General features: G+C 29.1%; 1 protein-coding gene across 2 annotated transcripts in view; it reads left to right on the forward strand.

Moving 5' to 3' along the window:
* The window catches only part of LOC142319785 (facilitated glucose transporter protein 1-like), a 291,657-nt gene extending 274,047 nt beyond the window's left edge, over positions 1–17,610 (forward strand). The window contains exons 6-11 of one of the 2 annotated variants that reach the window (XM_075357465.1): positions 118–331; positions 4,744–4,931; positions 8,840–9,052; positions 10,657–10,860; positions 12,617–12,780; positions 15,048–17,610. In XM_075357465.1, coding sequence (XP_075213580.1) covers positions 118–331; positions 4,744–4,931; positions 8,840–9,052; positions 10,657–10,860; positions 12,617–12,760 — 963 coding nt within the window. In that variant the 3' untranslated portion in view covers positions 12,761–12,780; positions 15,048–17,610. The remainder of the gene's footprint in view (positions 1–117; positions 332–4,743; positions 4,932–8,839; positions 9,053–10,656; positions 10,861–12,616; positions 12,781–15,047) is intronic. The other variant, XM_075357466.1, reaches the window with a different exon arrangement.
* Positions 17,611–26,288: the final 8,678 nt, after the last annotated feature.

Raw genomic sequence — 26,288 nt, forward strand, 5'->3', positions numbered from 1 at the left:
GACTGTGTATTATACAATGTAACAAAATAAATTTTCCTCAATATGTTACTTAACTTATAATCAGTTTTAACTTTTTATCATAACTTTTGTATGATTAATTATTTATTTCTATTTCAGGTTGGAACTGTCTATCAGTTAGTTGTTACAATATCTATCTTGGCATCACAAATATTGGGTCTAAATACAATTCTTGGTACAGAAGATCGTTGGCCTATTTTATTAGCTATGACGATTGTACCAGCAATTTTCCAAGTATTTACATTACCTGTATGTCCAGAAAGTCCCAAATTTATTCTAGTCAGTAAAGGAAAAGAACTGGAAGCTCAGAGAGGTATGAAAAATTTATAAAATTATTATTTTAATTTGTAAATAGATGATCAAAATGATTTTATTGAATAAAAAGCTTTATAACATGAAAAGATTATCCTCCTGATTTTCTCGTAACATCCCCATACTAGAAAAGATTTTTAGAAAATCAACAAAGCAATCTTTTTAAAACAAAAACGGTTCTTCTTGTAGCAAAAGAAGCCTCAAACATTTTAACTAAAATAAAAAATTAATTTTTTTAATATTCTTTTCATATACGAGAGGTTATTTCTAAAGTAAAGACTGTTTCATTGTAAAAAGATTTATTCAAAAAACTTTATAAATATTTTTTATTCCTCTTAAACTACGTACCTTCTACTACTTCTCTATATAATTTCCACATAAATTAAGACATTTATCGTAGCAACACGCCAGCTTCAATATGCCCTCGTCATATTCCTCTGCCACCATTCCATATAGCCAATGATTAACAGAATTTTTAAGCTCATTGTCACCCATGAATCGCTTATCACTCAAAAATTCTTCCAATTTCCCAAACAAAGTTTGGAGCTACGTCCAGACTATATGCTGGGTGATTGTAAATTTCCCATCCAGATCTTATCAGTAAATCACGTGCTGGACCCGCAACATGTGGATGTGCAGCAGCATGACACTGTCAGTCAGCTACCCACTGACTGACAGTGGCGACTCGCTGATTTTGAATGGCGTGCCATAATTTATATAGAGTTTCACAGTAGGCATCTGCATTTATAGTCATTCCACGTGGCATGAAATCAATCAGTAGTATGCCAAACTGATCCCAAAAGACTGTGGCCATCCATCAGTTTGCATCCAAATGGCTGTGGCTTGACTTTTTTTGATCTGGTTTGTGATTGAGGATGATGCCATTCACTTGACTGCTCTTTTCTTTCTGGTGTGTAGTGCAAATATTTTACATTAAATGATAAAAGATATTTTTGAATAATATTTTGTTACTGTTTGATTGTAATTTATAAGAAGGACCAACTCATGAAGTGCACTTCCCTAATTCTTCTTTTCAGATTCCTAATATGATGGTGGGGTGAAAAGTTCTGGGCCTCACACAGTGACGGCATTAGTACACTTAATTTCTCAAAGGCATCGCATGATTCCATTCTTCATTATTTTACTATGCACAGCATCACAAAAAATATACAGTCCATGAAAGTGGAGAATTAGGGTATTTTTGGAAAATATAAAAATCTGGAAATTTGTGCACTGATTAAATACTTTTTCTAAAAGGCTTTAGTGCAAAGGAAATTAAAACAGAGCTAGATACGACACTGGGAGACTCTTTTCTATCAACTACAATAGTTAAACACTGGGTTGTAGAATTTAAAATGAGTTTAACACATACTAACAATGAATCATACAGTGGATGCCCTTCTGAAGTGACTACATCAGAAATCATAGAATAAGTGCAAAAAATCATTTTGGCTGATCGATGAGTGAAAGTGAACAAGTTAGCTAAGTCTGCAGGCATATCAACAGAATGCATATGCAATATTTTTGCACAAATATTTGGGCATGAACAAGCTATGCACTAGATGGGTGTCGCTGTTTGCTCATGACCGACCAAAAACAGTCTTGAAAAAACATTTCAATTGATTGTCTCGAGCTATTTCAGCAGTGCCATTTTTTATGTAAATTTGTGACTACTGATGAGACTTGAGTTTGTCACTATACCTCCAAGACAAAACAGCGGTAAAAACAATGGGTTGAAATATGTCAACCTGCTCCAAAAAAAAGTGTGAATGACTTATGAAAAAGTTATGACATTTGTTTTTTGGTATGCATGTGGATTAATTAACATTAATTATTTTAAAAAGAGTGAGAAAAGAAATGGAGAATATTATGCCACCCTACTGAAACATCTCGGTGATGAAATTAAGAAAAACAACCGCTTTTGATAAAAAAAATTGCTTTTCTATCAAAATAGATAATTCTCCAGCTCACACTTCAGTCATTGCAGTGACAAAAATCAACAAATTACAACTCGAATTGCTTCAACACCCTTCATATTCACCTGATCTGGCTCCCAGTAACTATCATTTGTTTCCTAATGTAAAAAAAATGGCTTGGAGATAAGAGATTTTTGACCAATAATGAAATTATTGCAGTAAATGGTTATTTTAAGGAGATGAATAAATTGACATACTGAACTGGTACAAGCACTCCTGTGGGACACTGGGCTAAGTGTAAATACCTTAATGATGACTTTGTTAAAAAATAAATCAAAATGTACCCAGAAAAAATGTTTTCTTATCCAGGCCCGTAACTTTTCACCCTACCCTTGTAATCCAAAAGTTATATATTTATAAGTTATATAAACTTACAATAATTATTTATTGTAAAAATTTTTTTACAATCCTGGATTAATAATTATTAATAAATCAATGTACTTAAATTAAAGAAAAAGTAAATAAAAAAAAATGTAAAAAAAAGGTGATTCAAACCAATCTGCCATTCCAAATATTTAAGATATATATAAGATATATTATAAGATCCAAATATTTCATTAATTAAAATTTCATTTGGCTATAACTCTGGAACCAATGAAAATAAATACCACTTATGATATACCGTTGAAAAGCTCTCAATGTGGGCTTATTACTGCAGTTAAGAAAAATTCCAAAATCCAATTTTTTTTGTATTTTAGGCTTTTTTTGACACTTTTGGTTCAGTCAATTGCAATCAAAAGGGGAGGTGCACAACTAGATGTTACAACAGCCCTAAATCCAAAATTTCAAGGTATTATGGCTAATCCTTTTTGAGTTATGTGAGATACACACATTCATATGTACATATGTAATGCCAAAACTAATCAAATTGGATTCAAGAATGAATGGACATTTCCATTGAAATCTGAAAACCGAAATTTTTCGTGATCACATTACTTGCTTTTCTTTGTACAAGGAGGTAAAAATAAACAAAAATTTAGTTCTGTTCTGTACCAATGTTAAAATAGATGAAAGTTTATGAAAAAATTTTATTAAAGCTTTTTTGAGAAATTCAGTTTTGAAATTTGTGTTTTTAATAAATAATTTATAAAATTCATTCACCATATCAAACACCATAATTTATCAAACACCATACCAGATGTCTACTTAGTCAGCCTTATGTCCATTATTTCAGATCTTCATTTAAACTCTTTTATATTAATAAAAAAAAATCCCTGCTGAGTTGACTTAGTGTGCGTTATTTCACAAATGTATCAAGTATATTAATTTATTTCATGGCATGGAATGCTGGTTATTTCTCTTGAGAATGGATATTAAACTTTTGGGAGTGACCTGCTACTTGATCCAGTTCACTTACACCTGTAGTGGTTAAGACACAAAAAAATAATTAAAATTTCAGGATAAATGAAAAAAGTATTATTTTATGTTGAATGATATATGACTGAAGTTAATTTTTGTTAAAGAAACAGATTTTTTGATAAGAGAAATGTATAAATGCTTCATAATTAATCTAATAAAAAATATTTTGATAGAATTAGCTAAATTCTGACATTTTTAAGCATTTTCAATCAAATCATTATTCATTATTTTCATTATTTCATCGTTTTCATTATTTTCATTTTTATCATTATTTTTATTTCTATCCAGTTATTTTATCTGTAATTTCATAATTTTGTTTTTATTCTGCAATAACTAGCAACTGGCTCTCACAGTTCATGCCATAAGTATGGTAGTAGTTTAAGTATAGTAGAATTTTCTTCTTTTTTTTTTGCTTATGCTGTTTTTTTATTAGTTAGTAAAGCATAAATAAAGTAACAATATTTTTATTGGTTTATATTTTGGTCTAGTGTGAAATAAACAATATTGCTATTATTATATCTACCAATCTCCATGGCAGAGTGTTAGCATCTCTCCCTGTCATCTGGAGGTTCTGGGTATAAGGACTGATCAAGCATGGCATTTTTTATTCACTACAAAATTCATTATCATACATCAGTAACTGATATTGAGCATCACTTTGTTTTTGCTATTTAAATAAATAATTTACATGATACAGTTTTCATAATTCTACATGATCATTCATGTGAATGAACAATATCAGTCTTATGTATTTTTAGAACTGCATCCTTGTAATATACATTAGTGGATGTTCAGTTATTTATAAATACAATTTTGATCATATCTTAATGTGGAAAAAGTATGCTTTTACTGACAGATAGTCAATTCATTAAAACAAAAGGAGAATATTAAAAAAAAAATCAGTCAAAACAGTTTTAAACTAACTATACACTCTCCTTAGGAAAAGGTACATAACAACCTCACTGTTAAAGGTTCATTTTGTTTGTAACAAAGTTCAATTCAAGTAATTATATTAAGTTTATTATTTTGATTTACATTTTGCTTTCCATAATTGAAGTTGAACTGATTTTTTTTCCAGCTCTCACATGGTTGAGAGGAAGCCTTGAAGTACATGATGAAATGGATGAAATGCGATCAGAGTTTGAAGCTATGAAACTGGTACCAAAAGTTACACTTAAAGAAATGATGGTAAATTCAACCTTAAGAATACCTTTGATTATTTCCATGATGGTTATGATCGCACAACAACTTTCTGGTATAAATGCTGTAAGTTAAAATATTTAATTATATATCTGTTAAATAATTTAATTGCATGCATTAAATTATTGAGAGACAGATGATCTTAGAATGTCACTGAGTTAGTGACTATTGAGTTATATTCATTTATACTTTATTTATCCTATTTTATTGTGTTTCTTTCATTTATTATTCAATTATTTTATAAAAGAAATCATCTGATAAAATTTTTTTAAAATCATTTCTGGAAGAGAACATTTAAAAACAACATCAAGCATACAGAAATTTTTTGTTCTGAAAGACAACATGACAAATCTTTGGCAGTTTGGAAAAGACACAATAGTAGTCCTAACCTTGATTGGCTGACTGAACTGCATTTATGCATATCACAACAGTTTGTGGGCTGAAGAGTTGAAGCTATGAAACTGGTACCAAAAGTTACCAGTTTGTACATTTTTCATACATGTTCAAAATTATGTCTCAATAAGACCATATCATCCTTATTGTTATTGTTATTTCTATTCTACCAGGTGATATTTAAGTATGGTAACAGCTTTATACTGCATATCTGAGAGATATTTAGAGGCAGAAAGAAATGGGGTTCTACGAGGGCTATATCTAAAGTAAAAACCCATGGGAAATTTCTGTCCTTAAGGTTGGCGAACCTGTGTTGTTCATGGGCATGCTAGTAATTTACACACTGCATTGTTGTTTGTAAGTTGTCACCTTGTAGTATCTTTGATACGTGTGAGTTATTACATTATGAAATGAATAGGAAAACCGATGTTGCCACCAACTGTGAAATACATGGAGTCATGCATTTTTTAAACTATCAAAATATTAAGCCGGCTGAAATTCATAGGCAGTTGGTTGCTATGTATGGTGATAATGTAATGAATGAAAGAAACATCCGAAAATGATTTGAAAGGTTTAGAAATAACAGAATTAATATGCATGATGAAGAACGTTCAAGGAGGCCCTGGAACGTTCACCAAGGGCTTGTTGAAACGCACTGATGATGAAATTAGAAAAGATCATCGCTCAATGACTTCTGACCTAGCCCTTCTTTTTCCTGATGTTTCAAGAGCTGTTGATTGATCGCATTGTTTATGACCATTAAGGCTTAAGAAAGTTTTCTGGACGTTGGGTGCCGCACATCTTAACAGAATATCACAAAAAATCCAAATGGGAACTCTTTGGAATTTTTTATGCGCTAACACAGAAAAAGGGTGATGAGTTCTTTAATTTAGTTGTTACCGATGATGAGACATGGATTTTGTATTGCATGCCAGAGACAAAACAGCAGTAAAGTGAATGGTGTCATCCAAGATGGTCAAGTCACAACCATTTGGATGCAAACTTAAGCGACAGTCTTTTGGGATCAGTTTGGCATACTGTTGATTGATTTCATGCCATGTTCCACATGGCATGAAATCAATCAATATATGTGCAGAAGCCTACTGCAAAACTCTACATAAATTACAGTGCGCCATTCAAAATCGACGACATGATTATTTATCATGTCTACATGTTGCGAGTCTGACACATTATTCATTGAGAACATTTGAATGGGAAATTTACGATCACCCACTACTATATAGTCTGGACTTAGCTCCTTCTGATTACCATTTTTTTAGGAAATTTTTAAGTGGTAAGCAATTCATGAATGATAATGAACTTAAAAATGTTGTTATCAGTGCCTAAATGGACTGGCGGCAGAAGAATATTGACGCTGGTGTATCGCTAAGATAAATGTCTTAATTAATGTGGCAATTATATAGATAAGTACTGTAAGGTATGCAGTTTCAGAGAATAAGAAATATTTATTAAGTTTCCAGAATAATTTTTTTTACAATGAAATGGGTTTTACTTTAGATAACCTCTTGTACATAGTAAAACAAAAATCTGCAGTAAGATTGGGTTTTTAATTGTTATCTGACATCTTCGATCCACCACATTAAATCAAAATTTCTTTTAATATCCTATTAAAAGGAATGTGTCACATGTGGACATGGGACACATGATTTTAGTTTAAAATTTTTCAAGAAAATCAATGGTGAAACGTGTTTTTCTGTTAATGCCTTTGTTATTGAGTTATAAGCATTTAAAGTTGTAATGATAGAAAAGTCATGTTAACATAAAAATTAGGTAAAATGCACTGCATAAACAGTTTTATTGCATTTTACATTCATAATGCTTACTGTAACAAACTTTAAAATATTGATAAGTGCTAACTTCAACTAATATCCGTCTACAACTTGTTGTATGTTGTCTGTTGATACACCAGCAGATTTGTCAATTATTCTTCTTTTCAATTCGTCAATCTGTACAGGTTCGTTTTGCAAACATTATGTTTCAGGAACCCCCAAAAAAAGTAATCCAGAGGAGACAGGTCTGGGGATCTGGCAGACCATTTTATGACTCCTCTACAACCTATCCAGCGATTTGGAAATTGTTCATTTAAAGTTTGTTGTGCTCTTAGATAATAATGAGGTAGGACACCACCTTGGCCAAATGTTCACTTTCTGAGGGCGCTGTGTGTGAGCTTCCAACATACATCTGGGATTATTATCATTCCAGTATTGACAGTTTTGGTATTTATTCACATGGCCATTTAAGATAAAAGTTGCTTCATCAGTAAATATTATTGAATTAGAAAAATTTGCATCTACGTCTAATCTTTGCATTATAATATAACAATATTCAACTTGGTAGTCAGAATCATCTTCCGAAAGTTCTTGCGCCAGGTTTAGCTTATAAGGGTGAAATTTATTTGTTTTAAGAATTTTTTAAACTGAATAATAACTGATGTCACGTTGGACAACAGCTTTCTGAATTGATGAATGCAAATATTGCAGACTCTCGTCTGCAATACATGTAATGTCTTTGCATCAGTTGTAACAGTTTTTGATCTACCAGTGGGAGGACAATTCTTTACTGTACCGGTTTCTTCAAATTGCCTACTATCTTGATCACAGTTGATTTACTTATTGGTTCTCTGTTTGGGAATTTATTATTAAATAAATTACATATCTCTTATAAAGGCCAAAAAAAAAAAACATAAATAATTTTATTATAATTAATTAACAAATAAAACTTGAGATTGATATCAGAAGTTATACAATTTATTTAATTACTCGTCTAACATTTACCAAGATTCATTTCCAAATACTTAACTTTAAATCCAACAGTAGATTATACTAGCTATAGAATATATTAGACAATCAAATTATATAAGCTGTAACGTTAATCAAATAAACATAGCGAACAACCTCTTAACATTGTGGTACTCTTCCACCATAACCCTTGATACTTTTTTGTCCATAACATCTCCTTAATTTTTATCTAGCCAACTTTTTCCTTGTCTTTATCTTGTTCTCTTTCCATTTACCTCCTATTCAACATTTTTTAATGATATTCTTTCTTCTCTCATTCTTTTAACATGACCAAACCATCTTAACCTTACCCTACGGGGACCTAATCTGAATTTGTGAAAGCACCTTACACTGATCATTTGATTCCTCTTTATTTAGTTTATCATGCATCTAACAGCTTTGGTTCCATAGCGTATAATTTATTTTCTTTTTATTCTTTTGTAACCTATTTTCATTTCCATTATTTATATTAAAATGACTTGAAGTATGTTCTGTATAAGACTTCTTTGTCTTTCCTTGACACTTCTTATTCCACACTAGTCCTCATATTGATTTTATTGCAATCAGTCCTCTTCTTTTATCAAAAAATTTTTTGAAAAATCGTGTTTGCTTTGTCAGGCCAAGAACTTTCCAAACAGCCCTCATAAGTTATATCTGTAAGATTGACCGATTTTCCTCAGTTTAATTGAAATGTGTTTTTTATAGATAAAATTGTAATATTTTTTGTTTATCATTATGATTATGTTAACTCTTAACATTTATCATTTTCTTTTGTTACAACAGGTTATGTTCTTCTCGACTAGAATTTTCATGATGGCTAGCCTTAGCAATGAAACTGCACAGTATGCAACGCTGGGTATGGGCGCAATGAATGTTGTTATGACACTTGTATCTCTTGTACTTGTAGAAAAAGCTGGTCGTAAAGTACTTCTTCTCATTGGTTTTAGTGGAATGTTCATTACAACTGTATTTTTGACTTTTTGTCTTGCATATGCTGTAAGTTTGATTAGGATTTATAATAGAAATATACCTTTTTTTTAGAAATTAAAAATTCATTTTGTAGTAACAATATTTAAGAATTTAAGATACTTTATGAAATTAAAGATATCTACTTTAATCACATAATTTACTTAGTTTAAACATCATTTAAAATTATCAATAGAGTAATGTCAATATTGTAACAAACTTCTGCCAAATTATCTCTTTTTCTATATATATATATATATATATATATATATATATATATATATATTTATCAATAGTTTTGCTTTTTACAATTTCTTGGCAACTTATCTGTAATTTAAATTATTTAAACTTAGACCTTACGAAAACCTAGTTAAACACATTCTTCTCAGTTGCATAAAATAATTATTCTACTTTTCATTATTGTAAGAAATTTTTTATTAATTTTAGAAATTTAATGTAGAATAATCTTTTGAAATTAAGCTCATAAAAATTAAACAGTATTACAGCTTGCTTAATTCTAGAATGGCAAAAATTATTTGTTTTTAGATAGTTTCATGAATAAACAATTTTAGCCTTACTTAATACAAACTTTTGAATTTTACTTGAGAAATCAATAAATATAGTTATATTTATATGAATAACTACAATCTGAAACTTTGTTAGTTATATTATTAATGAGAATGAGAGATGCATATTATAAACATAAAAATATATTTACTCTCTACTGCAGAGCAACCATGGTAGTTTAAGAAATATTTCCAGGTCATGTAATTCCAGAAGGGTAGATGTTCCATGACCATGCTGGCCAAGATGATCCACAGCCAGTCCTTCATCATATGAAGCACATGTTGTGCATAGTTCTCATTTGACATGTTATCTGCTTAGGTAGAGCAAGTAATAGGATCATAAGTCCTATTTGTTTCAAGTTGGTAGACGTTTAGTCTCATTGATATCATCATTTGGTACATGGAATTAAAGAACTTTCTTGCTTCAGAATTACATTGTCATAGATCACAAGATGGTGTGATTCCAGCAGGGTGGGGCAACAGCCTCTATTTCAGAGCAACCATGATGGTTTGAGAAATATTTCCAAGTCACATGATCCCTTTATAATACTACACCTCATTCACATTCATTCATATCATCCTCTGAAGTAATACCTTACGGTGGTTTCGGAGGCTAAACAGAAAAAGAGAGAAGTCATTTGATTCCAGAGGGGTAGATGTTCTATGACCATGCTGACCAAGGTGATCCACAGCCAGTCCTTCAGACTTATTATTATGTGACAATTTTCTTTGTAGTTATCTTTAACCCAAAGAGTATATTAAGCCCAGATTTATATAAAGTGTATGTTAAATTAGGAACATTAATTAACTGAAGTCATAAGAAAGCAACTAGAGTCATATCAATAATGTAGTTTTCCAAGCAGACTGGCAAATGGAGCAGATTGTTGAGTAACAATAAATTAATACTTAAGCTTCACTTCATACAGTTTATTACTTTTCGAAAATTGTCAAGATCTTGTATCGACTATTTAAATATCAAAATAATATTATTAAATTATTCAGTTATTTGTACTTTTTTATGATCTAAATTATTTCACACTTGTTAAATATGTTTTCTTTTTGTTTCAGGATAGTTATAAATGGGTATCATATGTTAGCATATTCCTTGTGATGGCATTTGTAATTATGTTTGCTGTTGGACCTGGTTCAATACCTTGGTTCTTAGTAGCTGAATTGTTCAACCAATCTGCACGGCCAACTGCAACAAGTTTAGCTGTAATGATAAACTGGACAGCAAACTTTTTTGTTGGTTTAGGATTCCTTCCTCTTCAGGTAACTTTTATGTATTAATCTTTAAAATTTTTCATATAATGTTCCTCCTGGTAGTAGATATTTTTACTTAAAAAGTATATCTTCATAAATGCCTGTATCAGTTGTCTTACTTGTTTAAATATGTATATATTAAATTATCACTAATACTTTACCAGATAATAAAATTTAAGCTTTGGCAGAAAGCTTCTACTAAACAAAGTTAGAAATCATATCTAACCTTTCTTAGCCTATTTAAACAATATCACTTTAATACATTATTTACACCACTTACATAAAATTAAACATCTAAAGTTTACTTTTAATTATTTACTTTTATTTATATTATTAGTATTTAAATATAAAAATTTTACCCCTTCACATTTTAAACAGCAATTTTAAGGTGTAGATTTGTGAATCACCTGACAGTAGATTTGTAGTTTATTATTTAATATTCCTTTAATATTTTATGTAATTTTTTTTAGATCTACTAGGTATTTTCTAAATTTCCTTGAATTTGTAAAGTGCTATTCAGATATCCCATTTATTCTGGGATATCTGACTGGTATCCTTGTGATATCCTGTGACATTTCAGATGTCGTGTATATCTTGTGATATATATCAGACATGTGGGATGAATTATAGATTTCATGTGCCTTCACATGATGAAGGTAACATCATGTGTTATGTAGGCAGATTGCAATAATTATACTAGAGCAGAAAAAAAATTAAATATGATTAGACATTGACATAATCTAATGTCAATTTATTCATGTATTTAATATATATATGCATATATCATATGCATATTCCAAAAGCACACACACGCGTGCACAGATACACTTTTTTTTTTAAAGTTAACATTAACATGTATTTATTATCTTCCCATCTAGATAGCACTGTAGCAAAGCTATTAGCTCTAGCAGGTAAAGTATTGTAATTGGTCCAATTTGGGCATATGTGGTTTTCTCTGGATCTTGATGTTTTGACACCTAAGGAACCTAAAAAACAGGATAAAAATTTTCAGAATGTCAGTGTTCTCATATGTACATCTATTTGCTTGGTGTTGGCCTCTAAATCACCTTATATCTCCAGGATTACTGGACCAATTTTAACCAAACTTAGTCAGATTACTTCATATATAGGGCATTGATGCTATTAAATTTTCAGCATCAAGTGTAAGGAATAGGAATATTAAATTTACATAAGGCTGTAGAGCAAGGTCTAGTATCTCAATATTTTGCCCAATTAATATCATATTTTTCTTATGCACATTTGTTAACAAATAAAATAAATATAAAGTTGTTAACAAATAAAATAATATTTGCAAAAATCTTTTTGCAAATATTATTATTTTTTTGATGTCACTGGTGAATGGTAAAATTAAATAAATGAATATTTAAAGTGTAAAAAATTGTGAAATTACATTAGTTTAATTAGTGCCAACTGTCACCGCTAGTCCCATCTACTGCTAGTAGTCAGTCAACTGTATTGTAAAAACTGTAGTCAGTTTTTAGAATACACAAGTTTCATCAAAAGATAATCAGTCGGCAATTAAATGGTCTGAAACTGTAAATAAATAAACATTAAAAATACAAAATAAGTTTATAAGGTTTTTTTTTATTTTATTTTAGAACTGTAATTCTAAAATTAGTACAAAAATCCCTTATAAATAATAAATCTCTAATGTAATGAAATTTAAGTAATGTTCACTGAATGTTTAGATATTAATATTGGTCTTTATTTCATTATACTTCCATATCTTTTTTATTATTTATAGGAACTTATGCGTGAAAATGTATTCTTTATATTTGCTGCACTTCAAGCATTCTTTGTAGTATTTATCTATAAGAAAGTACCAGAAACAAAGAATAAAACATTAGAAGAAATTACATCAATGTTCAGACAGATCTCATATCAATAAATTCATTATAAATGTAAAAGGTATGTGTAACTTATAACATTTTATTACTCTGAATAAACAAATATTAGTAAATTAAAAAAAAAAAAAAAAACTAAAATTTTTAGTAAAACTTGAATAAAGGAAGATATTACTAACTAATAACATCTCGTCTTATCAAATAATTATCATACTTTACCAAATATTCATTCAATTATTTAAATAATAATATTAAAAAAGATTACTTAATATCTTAATACTAAGAGTACTAAGTATAAGTCTATTTTGAAGTTGTCAATATTATTGGCTGTCTTAATTGGCTTCATCAGTATAAAGATTTTATATTGTTACATTTATATATATATCAGATCTTTTAATAAAATTAATGAATGAAAATCAAAATAACCTGAAATATGTAAAAACTACAGTAACAGGCAATTAAATTTATAATTACAAACATGTAATTATAAATGTAACAAAAAAAAAACATTTTTTTACTAAATGAGAAATATAGATTTATGAGATTTTTTAGCCTATTTAAGAATTTATCTATGAGTAATATCAAAACAGACCGTGAGCTCTGCTATTCTCTAAAATGTTAGCTTTCAACCAGTATATATGTGTAATGGGATGTATTATAGTGTGTCTTCAAAATAAACATTGAATCAGCATTGATTGATATAAATAATTGAAAGTATTAGTAAGTATATTTATGAATATACATAGTACTTCTTAGTAAATTTTTAATGTGTTCAACATGTTTTTAAAAATTTACTAAGAAAGAGTATTGTGAATCTTCTGACATGTGTAGATAAAATATCTTTTTTCAATCTTTCATCTGTCCACCTGAGCCATAATTTTTGTTTTCACTAGACCTTTGTTATTTTGCCCATTTTTCTTTTTTTAACATATTTTTGATCTAGGCAATGAAATATGATAAAAAAATAATTTAAGGATTATATACGTACTTTTCTTATCTTGCATGATAAGAAAAGTACATAAATAAGTCCTTAAATTAGTTTTTAATATTTAAAAAAATTTTTTTTTTAATAATTTCTTAAATTATATCGCTATCATTTACACGTGATGAAAAGGCCAATTAGTACTAATAAATATCACTTACAATACCTAATTGTCATATCAATAATATTGTAAAACACTAGTAAGTAATTCAAATAACATAAAGATTGTTTACTGCATAAAAAATTACTAAAGTTAAGTTATAGTGAACAACTGTGTTATTTCTTACGTATGTATGTACGGTCACGTCCACAGACACAAACAGTTGGAAATAAAAATATGACTGAAAATTTCACGAAAATAACAGTAAAATTATGAAAATGGTAAAAGAAGACAATAAATAACCCAAAGGAATAATAAAAAAACACATATGCAGTTTAAAGAACGATCAAAACAATGAAAACAAATGCTGTTCAGAAAGATACGAAACAAGACATATAGAACAGAGAACCGATATGCTACTACCACTTCACCATTAAATTAGAGTAAAAATGGAACTAGACTCACACACATTGCAGTAACTCGTCAAAAAACAGGTCAATTCCTAATGACAAATTATTTCATTAGACACTTTTCAGGAAAAAAGTGGATGAATTATTTTATCAAGGGCAATTTATATCAAAGTAGTTAGTGGTGAGTTATCTTGTGAAAGATTGTTAATGGGTTAATAAAAACACTGAACATGTTAATTAATTCTTATACATTTTTTCAGAAGTACAGAATTACATCTCTGGAAAATCAGCTTTCATTCTGCAATTCTATGTGTATTTCTCAGAATAAATAAACATCATTTCATTTCTATTGTTATTTGTATAGATCAAAATGAAAATGTAATTTACCTTGTATATAATGCTTTGTTTTACAACAGAAAGAGAGAGATTAATTTTTTTATCTGTCAGTCTTCTTATGGCTTTAAAAAAGTGAAGTACCTGAGGAACAAGAGATGTTAATAAGGACTGCTTTTGTTTGAGAGTAAAAATGTTCAGTACATAACCAGAATCTATGTTGGAAAGAATGAAGATGTTATTTATCACCTAAAATTCAGTAGACTTAGTTTGCTGATATGAAACGTTATAATCAGTTTTATAGAAATAGCTAGAAACCATTTCACTCTTCACCTTCCTTGGTAAGATGGCAAGAGATGCTGGTTGGTTATTTGTAATAGTGACTGTACCATTTTTGAGAGTGAGTTGTGTTCTCATAAATGAACGACTATAACCATAACAATATGGACTAACAGAAAAATATAATAAATTTTTTACAGTTTAATTTTAATGATTTTTTTTTGCAGGCTGTGAATATTCATCCAATTCTAAAGAAATCCTATGTTCTGTTACACAATCGATAAGGATATGGAATAAATTAGTTGGCAGCAGTACAACTTAGCATCACATTTACTAAAAGAGACTATTTCTAAAGTTCCAAGTACCAGAGACTTTATACTGTTAGCATATAAATTTAATTAAAAGTTTTTTTATACCGTTTTTAATCTAATACTCAAGATAATAAGATCTCTACAGAATATGTGTACAAACTACTTAAAAGTAATTTCTGTAGAGATTTTTTTATCATTTTATCGTATTTTGATAACAATTTACTTGATGTCTCACATTCTATATTGCCTTTATCCTTTTAAGAGGATTTTACTGATTTGTAAACTTTGAGAGAGTATTAATGTGTATGTATGGTTTTAATTTTTAACTTGTTCATTTTTTACGGTAATTGTATTTTTTATTTTAGATCATGAGATTTTACCATTTTATTATAACTAAAACTTTGTCAGAATTATATTATATTAAAGTATGATACATTTTAAGAATTAATGTGTCCTTATTTAATTAATTTGTAATAAATATATACATTTTATTATAACTATTAATCGTACAGTCATTAAGCATTTTTATTTGTTCATGATATTTGATCAATATCATGCCAGTAAATTTATGATTGTTGTAAAATAATTAAATCAATTTTAATTAAAAGTAACAGTTTATAAATTTTTTATTTAAAAGATAATTTAAGAACTGTTTAAATACAATTATATTTTTCAGACAGATATTGGTTGTGAAAGAAAATGTATATCTGAAATTGTGTCTGTCGATAAGAATAATTTAGTTGCATGAAAATATGAATTATTTATTTATAGTATTCTTGTTTCTAGTTTTTTCTAATTTGTATGATTATAATATATGGATTTTAGAGGAAAATTTACATGGCATAAGATCATTACTTAAGTTAGTGTCTCATTAAAAAAAGTAAAACAGTGGTCCCTCTTAATAGATTATTTGTATGTAAAAATATGTATCTATAACTATTCATTATAGATGATAAAAAATTAATTGTATGATAAGAATCGTATAAAGAAAATTGATTATGCTATTTAAATTTGAGGATGATTACATAAAACTAATGTTATTAGCATGATCTGTACTGATATGAAACTCTTAAAAATAAACTTGATTCATAATAATAGCATTATTTGAATAATTTATGCATTACCCTAATGCTATAAATTAGTTTTCAGTATCTAGTGAGTTGCTACTGAAATATTCACATAGAATTTGTTGGTTTCAGTAAGGTAGTCTGGCCATTTAGAATCTACCAGATCCCTCCTGTTTGAAACCTAGACATTATTAAGATAATGTATATAATAAAAAGCATGAAAATATTCTTTTAGTTGATAAAAATTGTATAAATTGTTGTATTAATCCTATTTTATACAAATCTTAATTATTTTTCTGTTGAACTTCATTTATCTCATTTTGTTATTATAGTATTTACAGTGAAAAATTAAGTCAAAAATTGTTTGGAGCTGGTTGTTTTTCTTGAAGAATATGTAAAAAAAAAAATATTAATATTTTTTCTTTGAATTCAGTATTTTTAGGACTGCAAATAAATAATCCGGGTGCCATGGGTTTGATTCCCAGTCAGGCATGGCGTTTTTACATGCTACAAAAAGTTTCATTTATCTCATCCTCTGAATCAGTATCTTACTGTGGTCCCACAGATTAAAAAAATAACAGAAACTTTTATTTAGATCATTATAAAATGAAAAAAACAACATAATATGGACCACTGTTAGAGTACACTTACATACGTATTTAAATATACATTTTTTTGTGAAAAAAAAACAAACAATAATTATAATATCTAAGTATATGGTTAGTTACTTTGCAAATGCGACATATAAAAATGCATTTTGTACACATTACAGATAACTGATTAAATTTTAAGTATTATCAATACCACTGTTAATATGTTACCATCTGTTAATGTGTTTGCATTATTGTTAACATAAATCTGTTGTAGAGAACACAATTTTATAATACTGATTATACATGTCCATTATTTATAAGCTCTTAAGGAAAAATTTGCCTTTTTTTGTGCTGAATATTTGAAGATGTTTTATAGAACTGATATTAATATTTACTGGACTGGTATAATTAAACACATTAAAAAAATTACACAAAGATTTAAAAAATAAAAATAAAATAGGATATATTTTTATACTATACCTACACCTTTATGTGCCATGTAATTTATAAGTAACCAAATTCTATTTTTATAATGTGTAATATATTTGTAAATATATGTATTTGTGTAGCTTAATGTTTGTTCTATGATTAAACTACATGTTTTATATCATATTGATTTGTTAGAAAAAAATATATGTGTAGTAAAACACTACAATACTACATAATAGTAATAGTTTCAGTAATTTATTTATGTATTGTTTTAATTAAATGTATTTATCAATAAATTGTCCTTAAATTTATTTTAATTAGAATTAATTTATAGAGTGATAAATAAGCATAATTTATTGTATGTATAACTTAATATTTAAAAATAATACTGTTTTATTAAAAAAAAAAATCATTATTATTTAACAAAACTCCTTTTCTTCTTTACCTTAGTCATTTGTATACATGAGTATAAAAAAAGGAAATCAAGTAAAAGCTTACAACTTTTAATAAGCTAAGAATTTTTTAGGCAGTATTGCCTAAAAAATGCATTATTGCCTTGTAATTAGAGGTTTGTAAGGCTTAACCCAAAAGTTCCTGAAATAAGCTAATTTTTTTTTTTTTTGTCTTCAGTCATTTGACTGGTTTGGTGCAGCTCTCCAAAATTCCCTACCTAGTGCTAGTCGTTACATTTCAGTATACACTCTACATCTTTTAACTATATTTTCCAAATGCTTCTTTCTTCATCTATTTGCCGCAATACCTCTTCATACCACCCATCTGATTTTTAACATTCTCCTATAGCACCACATTTCAAAAGCTTCTAATCTTTTCTTCTCAGATACTCCGATTGTCCAAGTTTCACTTCCATATAAAGCGACACTCCAAACGTATACTTTCAAAAATCTTTTCCTGACATTTAAATTAATTTTTGATGTAAACAAATTACATTTCTTACTGAAGGCTTGTTTCGCTTGTGCTATTCGGCATTTTATATCGCTCCTGCGATAAGAAAAAAATTTCTTTATTTCTTAAGCTAATAAGAAATAAGTAAATTAACTTAATTATAGGTATCCAACCTCTTCCAAGTAGTTTCATTTTGCATAGATAGCACACTCTTTTCATTTTTCCAATGACTAGAAATACTTTTGAAATTCTCTGATCAGGGTGTTTGTTACTTCCTGCAATTCAGTCTGGATCTCTTCATTAGACTCAAAACACCATTCCTTAACCTTTTCGATACTGATGTCTAATGCTTACATGACTGCAGTAAACAGTTCGCACAGACTACAATCCTATAAACTCGTTTTACTTATCATTTGAGTATTATCATCATGTTAACAAGACTAATATAATTCTTTTACGAACAAGTGCTGCACTTTATTAGCTTTTAAATAAAATATTTGTACTTGTAATAGGTTGCAGCTAACAGCTGGGAATAGAGAGAATAAAATCATATTACTGGCGTTCTAAAACTAGGTTCTTTAAGTTTTGTGAACTATATTAGTAAACATGACTTATTTTTCGCATTCATGTCCAGGATTTATTTCTTTTTGTTATACTCTAATAATGTCTGAAATTAGTGAACATATAGTGAATGAAACTAACACATATTGCACCCAAGCCTTTGAACAAACTGATCTTGCTCATTCAAATTTACAATGATGGAAACTAACCAATATAGATACAACTGTATACATTTTTGAGTTTGACCATACTTATGCCATGAAATAAGAAAAATTGTTTAAGAGTACTGGTCAACAGGTAGGCTATTACATTTCCCAATATTTTCTGAAACGATGGCTAGAGACATCTGTCTCTAGCCATCGTTGAACATTCTTAGTATGCTTCATTTTGCCAGTAATAAAGATCAACCTTTAGATTTTTCAAAGTTCAAGAATTATTAAATAAATTGAAAAAACATTTCTCAAATGTGTTTTACCTTTTTCATAGTAGTCCTTAGTTTTGTTCAAAGGCAGACTTAACTTTGTTTATGTTTACAAAAAAAACTTTTAAATGAACTAAAATAATATTCATTCCTACTGATTGTAAAGTGTTAAGAGAATGACCGCATAACTTTAATAAAATAACCTAGTTTGAGCATGAACTAGAATTTACAGTATGGTAAAGGTTAAGGTTTAACTTCATCTTTGGAAACAGGAAGAAGTTATATGACTAGGTAAAAATCCACTCACATGTTTTCTACAAACAATGATATTGTCATGCTTCAGGAACCAAGATTTTTATTCCTGCGATAAGAAAAAAATTTCTTTAGTAGTCATGTTGTTAGCATCAGATATCCTTTCTGAGTTGTCTCAGAACATCAAAGTAACAATTGTACTTTCGCAATTTGCCTCAGTCAAATTATAAATGCACTATTCTCATGTCATCATTGACTTGCTTGCTTCAAACCTACCTTGCCTTTGACTATGGTAATGTTGAATTCTTATATTGGAATGGAACGTTTTGTTTCAGAGTTTTAGCCATACATCCATAATTTATCACACTAGTAATGATGCTGGAGTTGAAGTTTGGGATATTTGCAATATGATTTTTCATTCTGTGTTTTTATTCAGTGCTGAGCTACATTGCAACAGATTTTGCTACAATGTGCTGCATGTTCAGCTTTCAAGACAGAATTCATTGTCAAAGATTTTATGACAGCTCTCCAGGGTTATAAATATTAGTCTGTTTCCTTTATTCTTGCAGGATGCAATCATACATTTTTGATACAATTTTAGGTGCATTTTTGGTCAAAGAATGACCAGGATGTTATAATTGACTGACAGTTGTTTGTTTTTAAAACACTTTGAACCAATTATTCATTCATGTTTGAAATAAGCAAGCTCAACAAACAATTGCATGAGTAAAATGACAAAACATGGAACTTTTGTAATGTTTTTCATTGCAAAGGTAACGAGAAAGATTAGTTATTAAGGAGTATGTATTCAATTTAAGGTATATACTAGCGGACCCGACAGACGTTGTCCTGATGTGGCATTTTTCTGTAATAAATGCACAACACATAAATATAAGTAACTTATTTAAGTTAAATTAGCAGGAATGTGGACGAAATTTCATTAATATGACTATTAGTATGACTATTATCAGTTTGTGATTGTTGTACTATTGTATTGGTTTTATTGATTAATTATTTGTAGTATGGTTAATATTTATTTTCACTAAATATTGAGATATCTGACAAAAATCGAAATGTTGTAAAAATAATAATTAGTGTAATTAATAAATTTTGGTACTTACGTATTAACGCCACCGCAGCTACAGCTTTATTTAAAAACAAAGTCGGCCCAATTTCCATCGGATTTCCGTGGAAATTGAGTCGATATAGAGTTTAACATAGATTCAAAACAGTCTCTTTATTAACTTTAATAATGGTTATTTATTTTATAAATATAATTTAACCAAACTTAACCTACGTTCGCTTCGCTCGCTAACCTTGACTAATTAACAGAAGTGTTTTGATTATTTAAATAATAAATAATTGCAATAATTACTCAATTTATTAAATAAATACTCAAAAACGGTATTAATTAGGTATTAATTATTTACGGTATTAATTAGTCAAGGTTAGCGAGCGTAGTTATTAGCGAGCGTAATTATTAATGTAGGTTAAGTTTGGTTAAATTATATTTATAAAATAAATAAATATAAATAACCATTTATTAAAATTAATAAAGAGACTGTTCATTTTCCACCGAAATCCAATTGACTACTTTGTTTTTAAATAAAGCTGTAGCTGCGGTGGCGTTAATAAGTAAGTGCCTAAATTTTCATCCACGTTACTTCTAATTTTCACTTAAGATCATTTTAAAAAGTACCTCCTGCATTTTTTTAAAATTTAATAATGTTGAAGTTTCATAACCATGTGATAGCTTAATTAATCAATTAATAAAAAATTAAAGCATTGTAAAAAAAGCAACGTTGTTAAAATTTTAGTAGAAATTTTTATCATTTTTCTCATTCTTTATTTTAACATATATTTTACCAAATTTTAAATAATTGTAACTTAAAAACAATTTTAGAAAATTTTTTTTAAAAAATTAAGCAGCTACAAAAATTATAACTTCAATTTTTTAAATATACTTTAAACTATAATTATTATACATAAATTATATTTTAATTTTATAAATGTTATAATTTATTTTACAAACTGACATTTTTATTTTCAAAGAGACGTTCAATACTTCATAAGTTGCATAGACTCAAATGAGAACTGACAATTTAAATTTGTAGGTTAAGTTGATTGTTATTGAATGCACGTATATACATCATTAAAATTCATTTTAAATGAAAATACTCACGTCAATACTGCATCTTACAAATTTGCACAATGTATATTTTTTAATTACACTTTAAAACGTTATTTAAATAAACAATATTCTCAATAAGCGCGCAATTCTAGCAGACTCAGCAATGCTAGATTTGAGTATACATACAAATTAAATGAACACAATTGAAAGTTTCATAAAACCTTAAAAACAATGAACATTAGGAACTTCACAAAATTTAACCTTTCACTTTATAAAAGTCAGAAGGTAAATAAATCCAAATGGAAAAGCAACAGCACTACCTATCGGATTTAATTCAAACTACTCTCTAAACACAGTAGACCATTAAAAATACAAATTTTAATGTAATAACATTAAGTTACGATGCAAGTAACCGATATGCGAAAAAGCAACAAAATAAAAAAAATTCCTAGAATCCGATCGCACCACCAACTACTGGTTCTGACTGATATGCCAAAAATTAAAAACATATTCTAAAACGCGATCGCAGCGCTGCCTACCAGATTTAATTGTGAACCTTAACCATCACAACCACCTTAACCTCAACAACACATAAATAAATGAATTAATTAAAAAAAAACATTTTCTATCGGATCAAATTGTGAATCTAAATCATTCTCGAATCAACTTAATCACACACACAAAATTTCAACAAAATCAGTCCAGCCGTTTAGGAGAAGTTCAGTGGCATACACACGCAGAGAAGAAATATATATATATAGATGTATAGTTCACAAAACAGGCCATATTATTTTTGCCATAGGATAATAAAATAAATTCACCCTCAATTTTTGTAACATGAGCTTTAGAGTAATGCAAGTAATGATAGCTCTGATTTTAAGAGGAAGCAGTATTTACTGCTATTGTTTTTACAAACTACAAGGAGGCTCTGCTCTGTCTTGTATCTCAAACTGAAATTGTGAGGTCTCAGATTAGGTCAGATCCCTGAGATTGGGTTACCCATTGGTGGAATTGTTCTATCTCATGCAGTGAGTTTGTCTACAACTTATGGTCCATTTACTACAAAAATTTGTTACTTTCAGTTACTAAAAAGAGAGCTGATGTCCATACCTATCAAGTGGACAAGGTGAGTATGCGCTAGGTTTTGATTTGCAGTTGAGAATGCTGGTGAATAAACTAATTTTTTTTCTATAGCCATGATGAAATTTGGGTAGCAGAAGGTTAACCTGCGACCTAACAAAGGCTTCATTGTTGTGATATGAAGATTTGACACATATCTTTAAAATGCTCATTTTTCAGGACATTAAAAAACTACCTATAAAATTTAGAAATTAACTAATTTCTAAATTTAGAAATTCTAATTGCCGATTGTCTAATTAGTTCAACCGTTTCATCTGGTACACTTGGTCTACCGGTTGATTTCTGTTTCTTAACTGATCCAGTTTCTTCGAATTTTGAACCATGTTATGTTATTTTTGTTTGGTGGATTTTTTCCGAGTTCACGTTGAACTAAAATTACGGATTTTCAATAAATTCAGCTATCAATAAAACACACTTTGCTTTGTCTTTATCCGAAAACATAGTAACTCACTAAACTCACCGCAACAACAATACAAGAACTGACGTCGTGGTTACAACTGCTGATAAACAAACTTTTGGGTTGGAGGCTTTCAGGGATACCAATATAACATCTTGAAATTTCCCTACAATTTTCCTATGAATTACTGAAACCGCACCATTCTTTTATGATAACTCTGTACATTAAAATACCCAGCTTTCATATACTACCATTTCTTACTTACCTATATATTCCTAAAACATGTTTCCAACCTTTCCATAAATTGTTTATATTTTGTTTCCAATTGTTGTACCTAATAAACTTATTCATTCTCTCTTCTGTTCAATTATTTCATTTTATTCAGAATTTTATCCTTTTTATAAATTTATGTTACACATTTCCATGCAACTTTTATTCTATTCTTATGTAATTCTTTATGTAATTTTCAATTGAAGCATATATAATATTGGAATTTACAATATTAGATTTTCCAAGAAAGAGATAAATATTTCATTTTCAGCTATTAGTGCTTCATCACAGTGCTAAAGTCATTTAATACTGTGAAGCCAAATGAAGATAATGTATACACTTACGTGTAACATTTATATTTTCTTATCGCATTTAAACCTCAACCATAAAACAGATAAGGATTAAAGCTGCATTATTATTCTCGAACCTGAATATTAAAGTACATGAATCATAATTGATTATACTTTTCTCTATAAAATTAAAATGTTATCAATATTATTTTCAATTTGTTTGTCTATTAAACAATTTATTCTAATAAAACTGTGTACATATTTCGCATGTTAAATTAATCTTTACGTGTATAAACAATATCATTATTTCATTTTAAGTTTTGTTTGTTTTTTTGAATTACTAATTAAAATGACTAAATTAGACACACTGATTGCCCAAAGGGGGTCGAATTAAGGGAAATCTAACAAGATTACAAACATTTTTGAACAAATACTTAGTAAACTCTACATCATTGACTGAAATAAATTTTCGATTAAATAAATCAAAGGAGCTACTTGATCACGTTAACCAAACAGCTATTAAATAAGGCTTCCTAAAATGAGCATTCCAACCTTTTCTGGTTTGTATGAAGGTTTGTATGGTTGTTATTCAAGGAAATGTTTTCTGCTTCTATTGGCAAAAACAGTGGGCTAGATGAGGTACATAAACCTGCGTCAGTCATTGAAGGGTGGTGATGTGGCTAAAATCATTGATGCAGTTTTTTTGATGTCTCAAAATTTTAATGTCACCGAGGCTTGGCAGTTACCAAAACAAAAGGGTCATAGTGGATCAACACGAAAAGGCAATTTTTAATCAACCAATATTGAAAAGGATTCCAGCATTTCATTTCAACATCTTCTCAATGATACAACAGCGCATTTGAAACCACTATCCATTTTAAAACAACCAGTAGAAAGTTAGGATACATTATTAAATGTATTGTAGTCATTGAAATTAGATTACAGCACTAATAAGGAATGGTAATTAAAAGCAGAACCAAATAAGGTACCAACATATAAGGAATTCTCTGACTTCCTAAATAAGAGATGTCAGAGGCTAGAAGCAGTGGCTAGTAGCAAGAGTAGCTGGTCCAGGGCCCATCTTTTACCAGTGCAAAATCATTAAATCACTTTCTTACGTCAAATCAGAACAAAAATCATAATTTTCCCAAACCAAACAATAAATATACTTATGTCATCTCTGAGAAACAATCACATTCCTCTAACATTAAATGTGTAATTTGCAGATTAGAACACAAGATGTTCAATTGTCCCACCTTCATTAAAATGAGCACAGATGTAAGAAAGGAACAAGTTAAGCAACTACTTATGCATCAATTGTTTTCGTCCTGGACACTTGAAAAAGGATTGCAAGGTACTAGGCAAGTTCAAAACTTGTGGTCAAACTCGCAATTCTCTGTTGCATTTGTCATCAGCTCTGGAGCAGATTCAGAGAAAATGTCTGGTAATACGGAAGTAGTAAACTCTAAACCACACTATTTAAGTGAAACTGTAGTCATCTCATACAATGTAACTGTAGTCATCTCATACAATGACCCAAAATTAATTTAAAAATGGAATGCCAATCAGTGGCATTGGTTCAGTAAATGCAAATGCAAGTCATTGTGTCACAACAGTGATGAAATCTCGCTACTCAAATTTTAAGGCTCAAATGGATTTCCATAGTCTACCAAAAATTACACAATCATTGCCAATGACAAAAATAAACATCTCACATTGCAACCAACCAAAAAATATTTTTCTAGCAGATCCTTTATTCTATGAACCTCAACGAATTAATGTGCTAATTTTAGAAATATTTTACAACTTATTGTGTGTAGGCCAGTTTTGCTTGATACACAGTTCTCCAGTACTTCAGAAAATGATTCTTGGTTGGGTGACCTCTGGTACCACACCAAGTCTAACAAAAAATAATACAAAGGCCCAATGTTGTATTGCTGCTGTTGAAAACTTTGACAAACAATTACAATCATTTTGGGAAATTTAAGAAATAAACCATCATAAAGATAAGGAAACACTCTTAATGGGTGAAGATGCCTTATATGAAGAACACTACTCCAAGACTGTGACGAGAAATCAAGAAGGACGTTTTCTTACAACTTTACCAGTAAAATCTAACATTAGTGATCTGGGAAATTCAAGAGACAGAGCAATCAGACGATTTTATCAGCTTGAAAAAAGATTGCAGAAGAATGTAACGCTCAAGGATCAATACGTAGACTTTATGGAAGAATACATAAGACTTGGCCATTTGGAAAGAATTAGCAAAAATAAAATCCTTCATATTTTATTCCAACCACTCAGTTACAAAAAATGACAGTACAACAACAAAACTTCACATGGTATTTGATGCATTCTGCAAAACTGATACAAATATATCACTCAATGACTGTCTAAGTGTCAGTCCAGTAGTTCAAGACAATTTATTTTCTATTGTGATTAGACTTAGAAAGCATAGAATCTTTATGACTGTAGATGTAAAAAAATGTATTGCCAGATATTAGTAGATCTGCAACATCTCAACCCCGTAGGGGAAGATACCTAGTGACGTTCTGGTCGTCACCCTGTTTCCCTGGTTCCTAGCCCTGATGGACTTTAACAGGAGTCTTCTATTGCCCTCTGATTTTTTACATCTCATAGTAATAAGCCCGGCCTCGTTGGAATGCCACTGATGTAAATGCCTTGGTAGACATTTGCATAGGT

This window comes from Lycorma delicatula, chromosome 2 (genome assembly GCF_047948215.1).
Source record: "Lycorma delicatula isolate Av1 chromosome 2, ASM4794821v1, whole genome shotgun sequence".
Taxonomy (NCBI): Eukaryota; Metazoa; Arthropoda; class Insecta; order Hemiptera; family Fulgoridae; genus Lycorma; species Lycorma delicatula.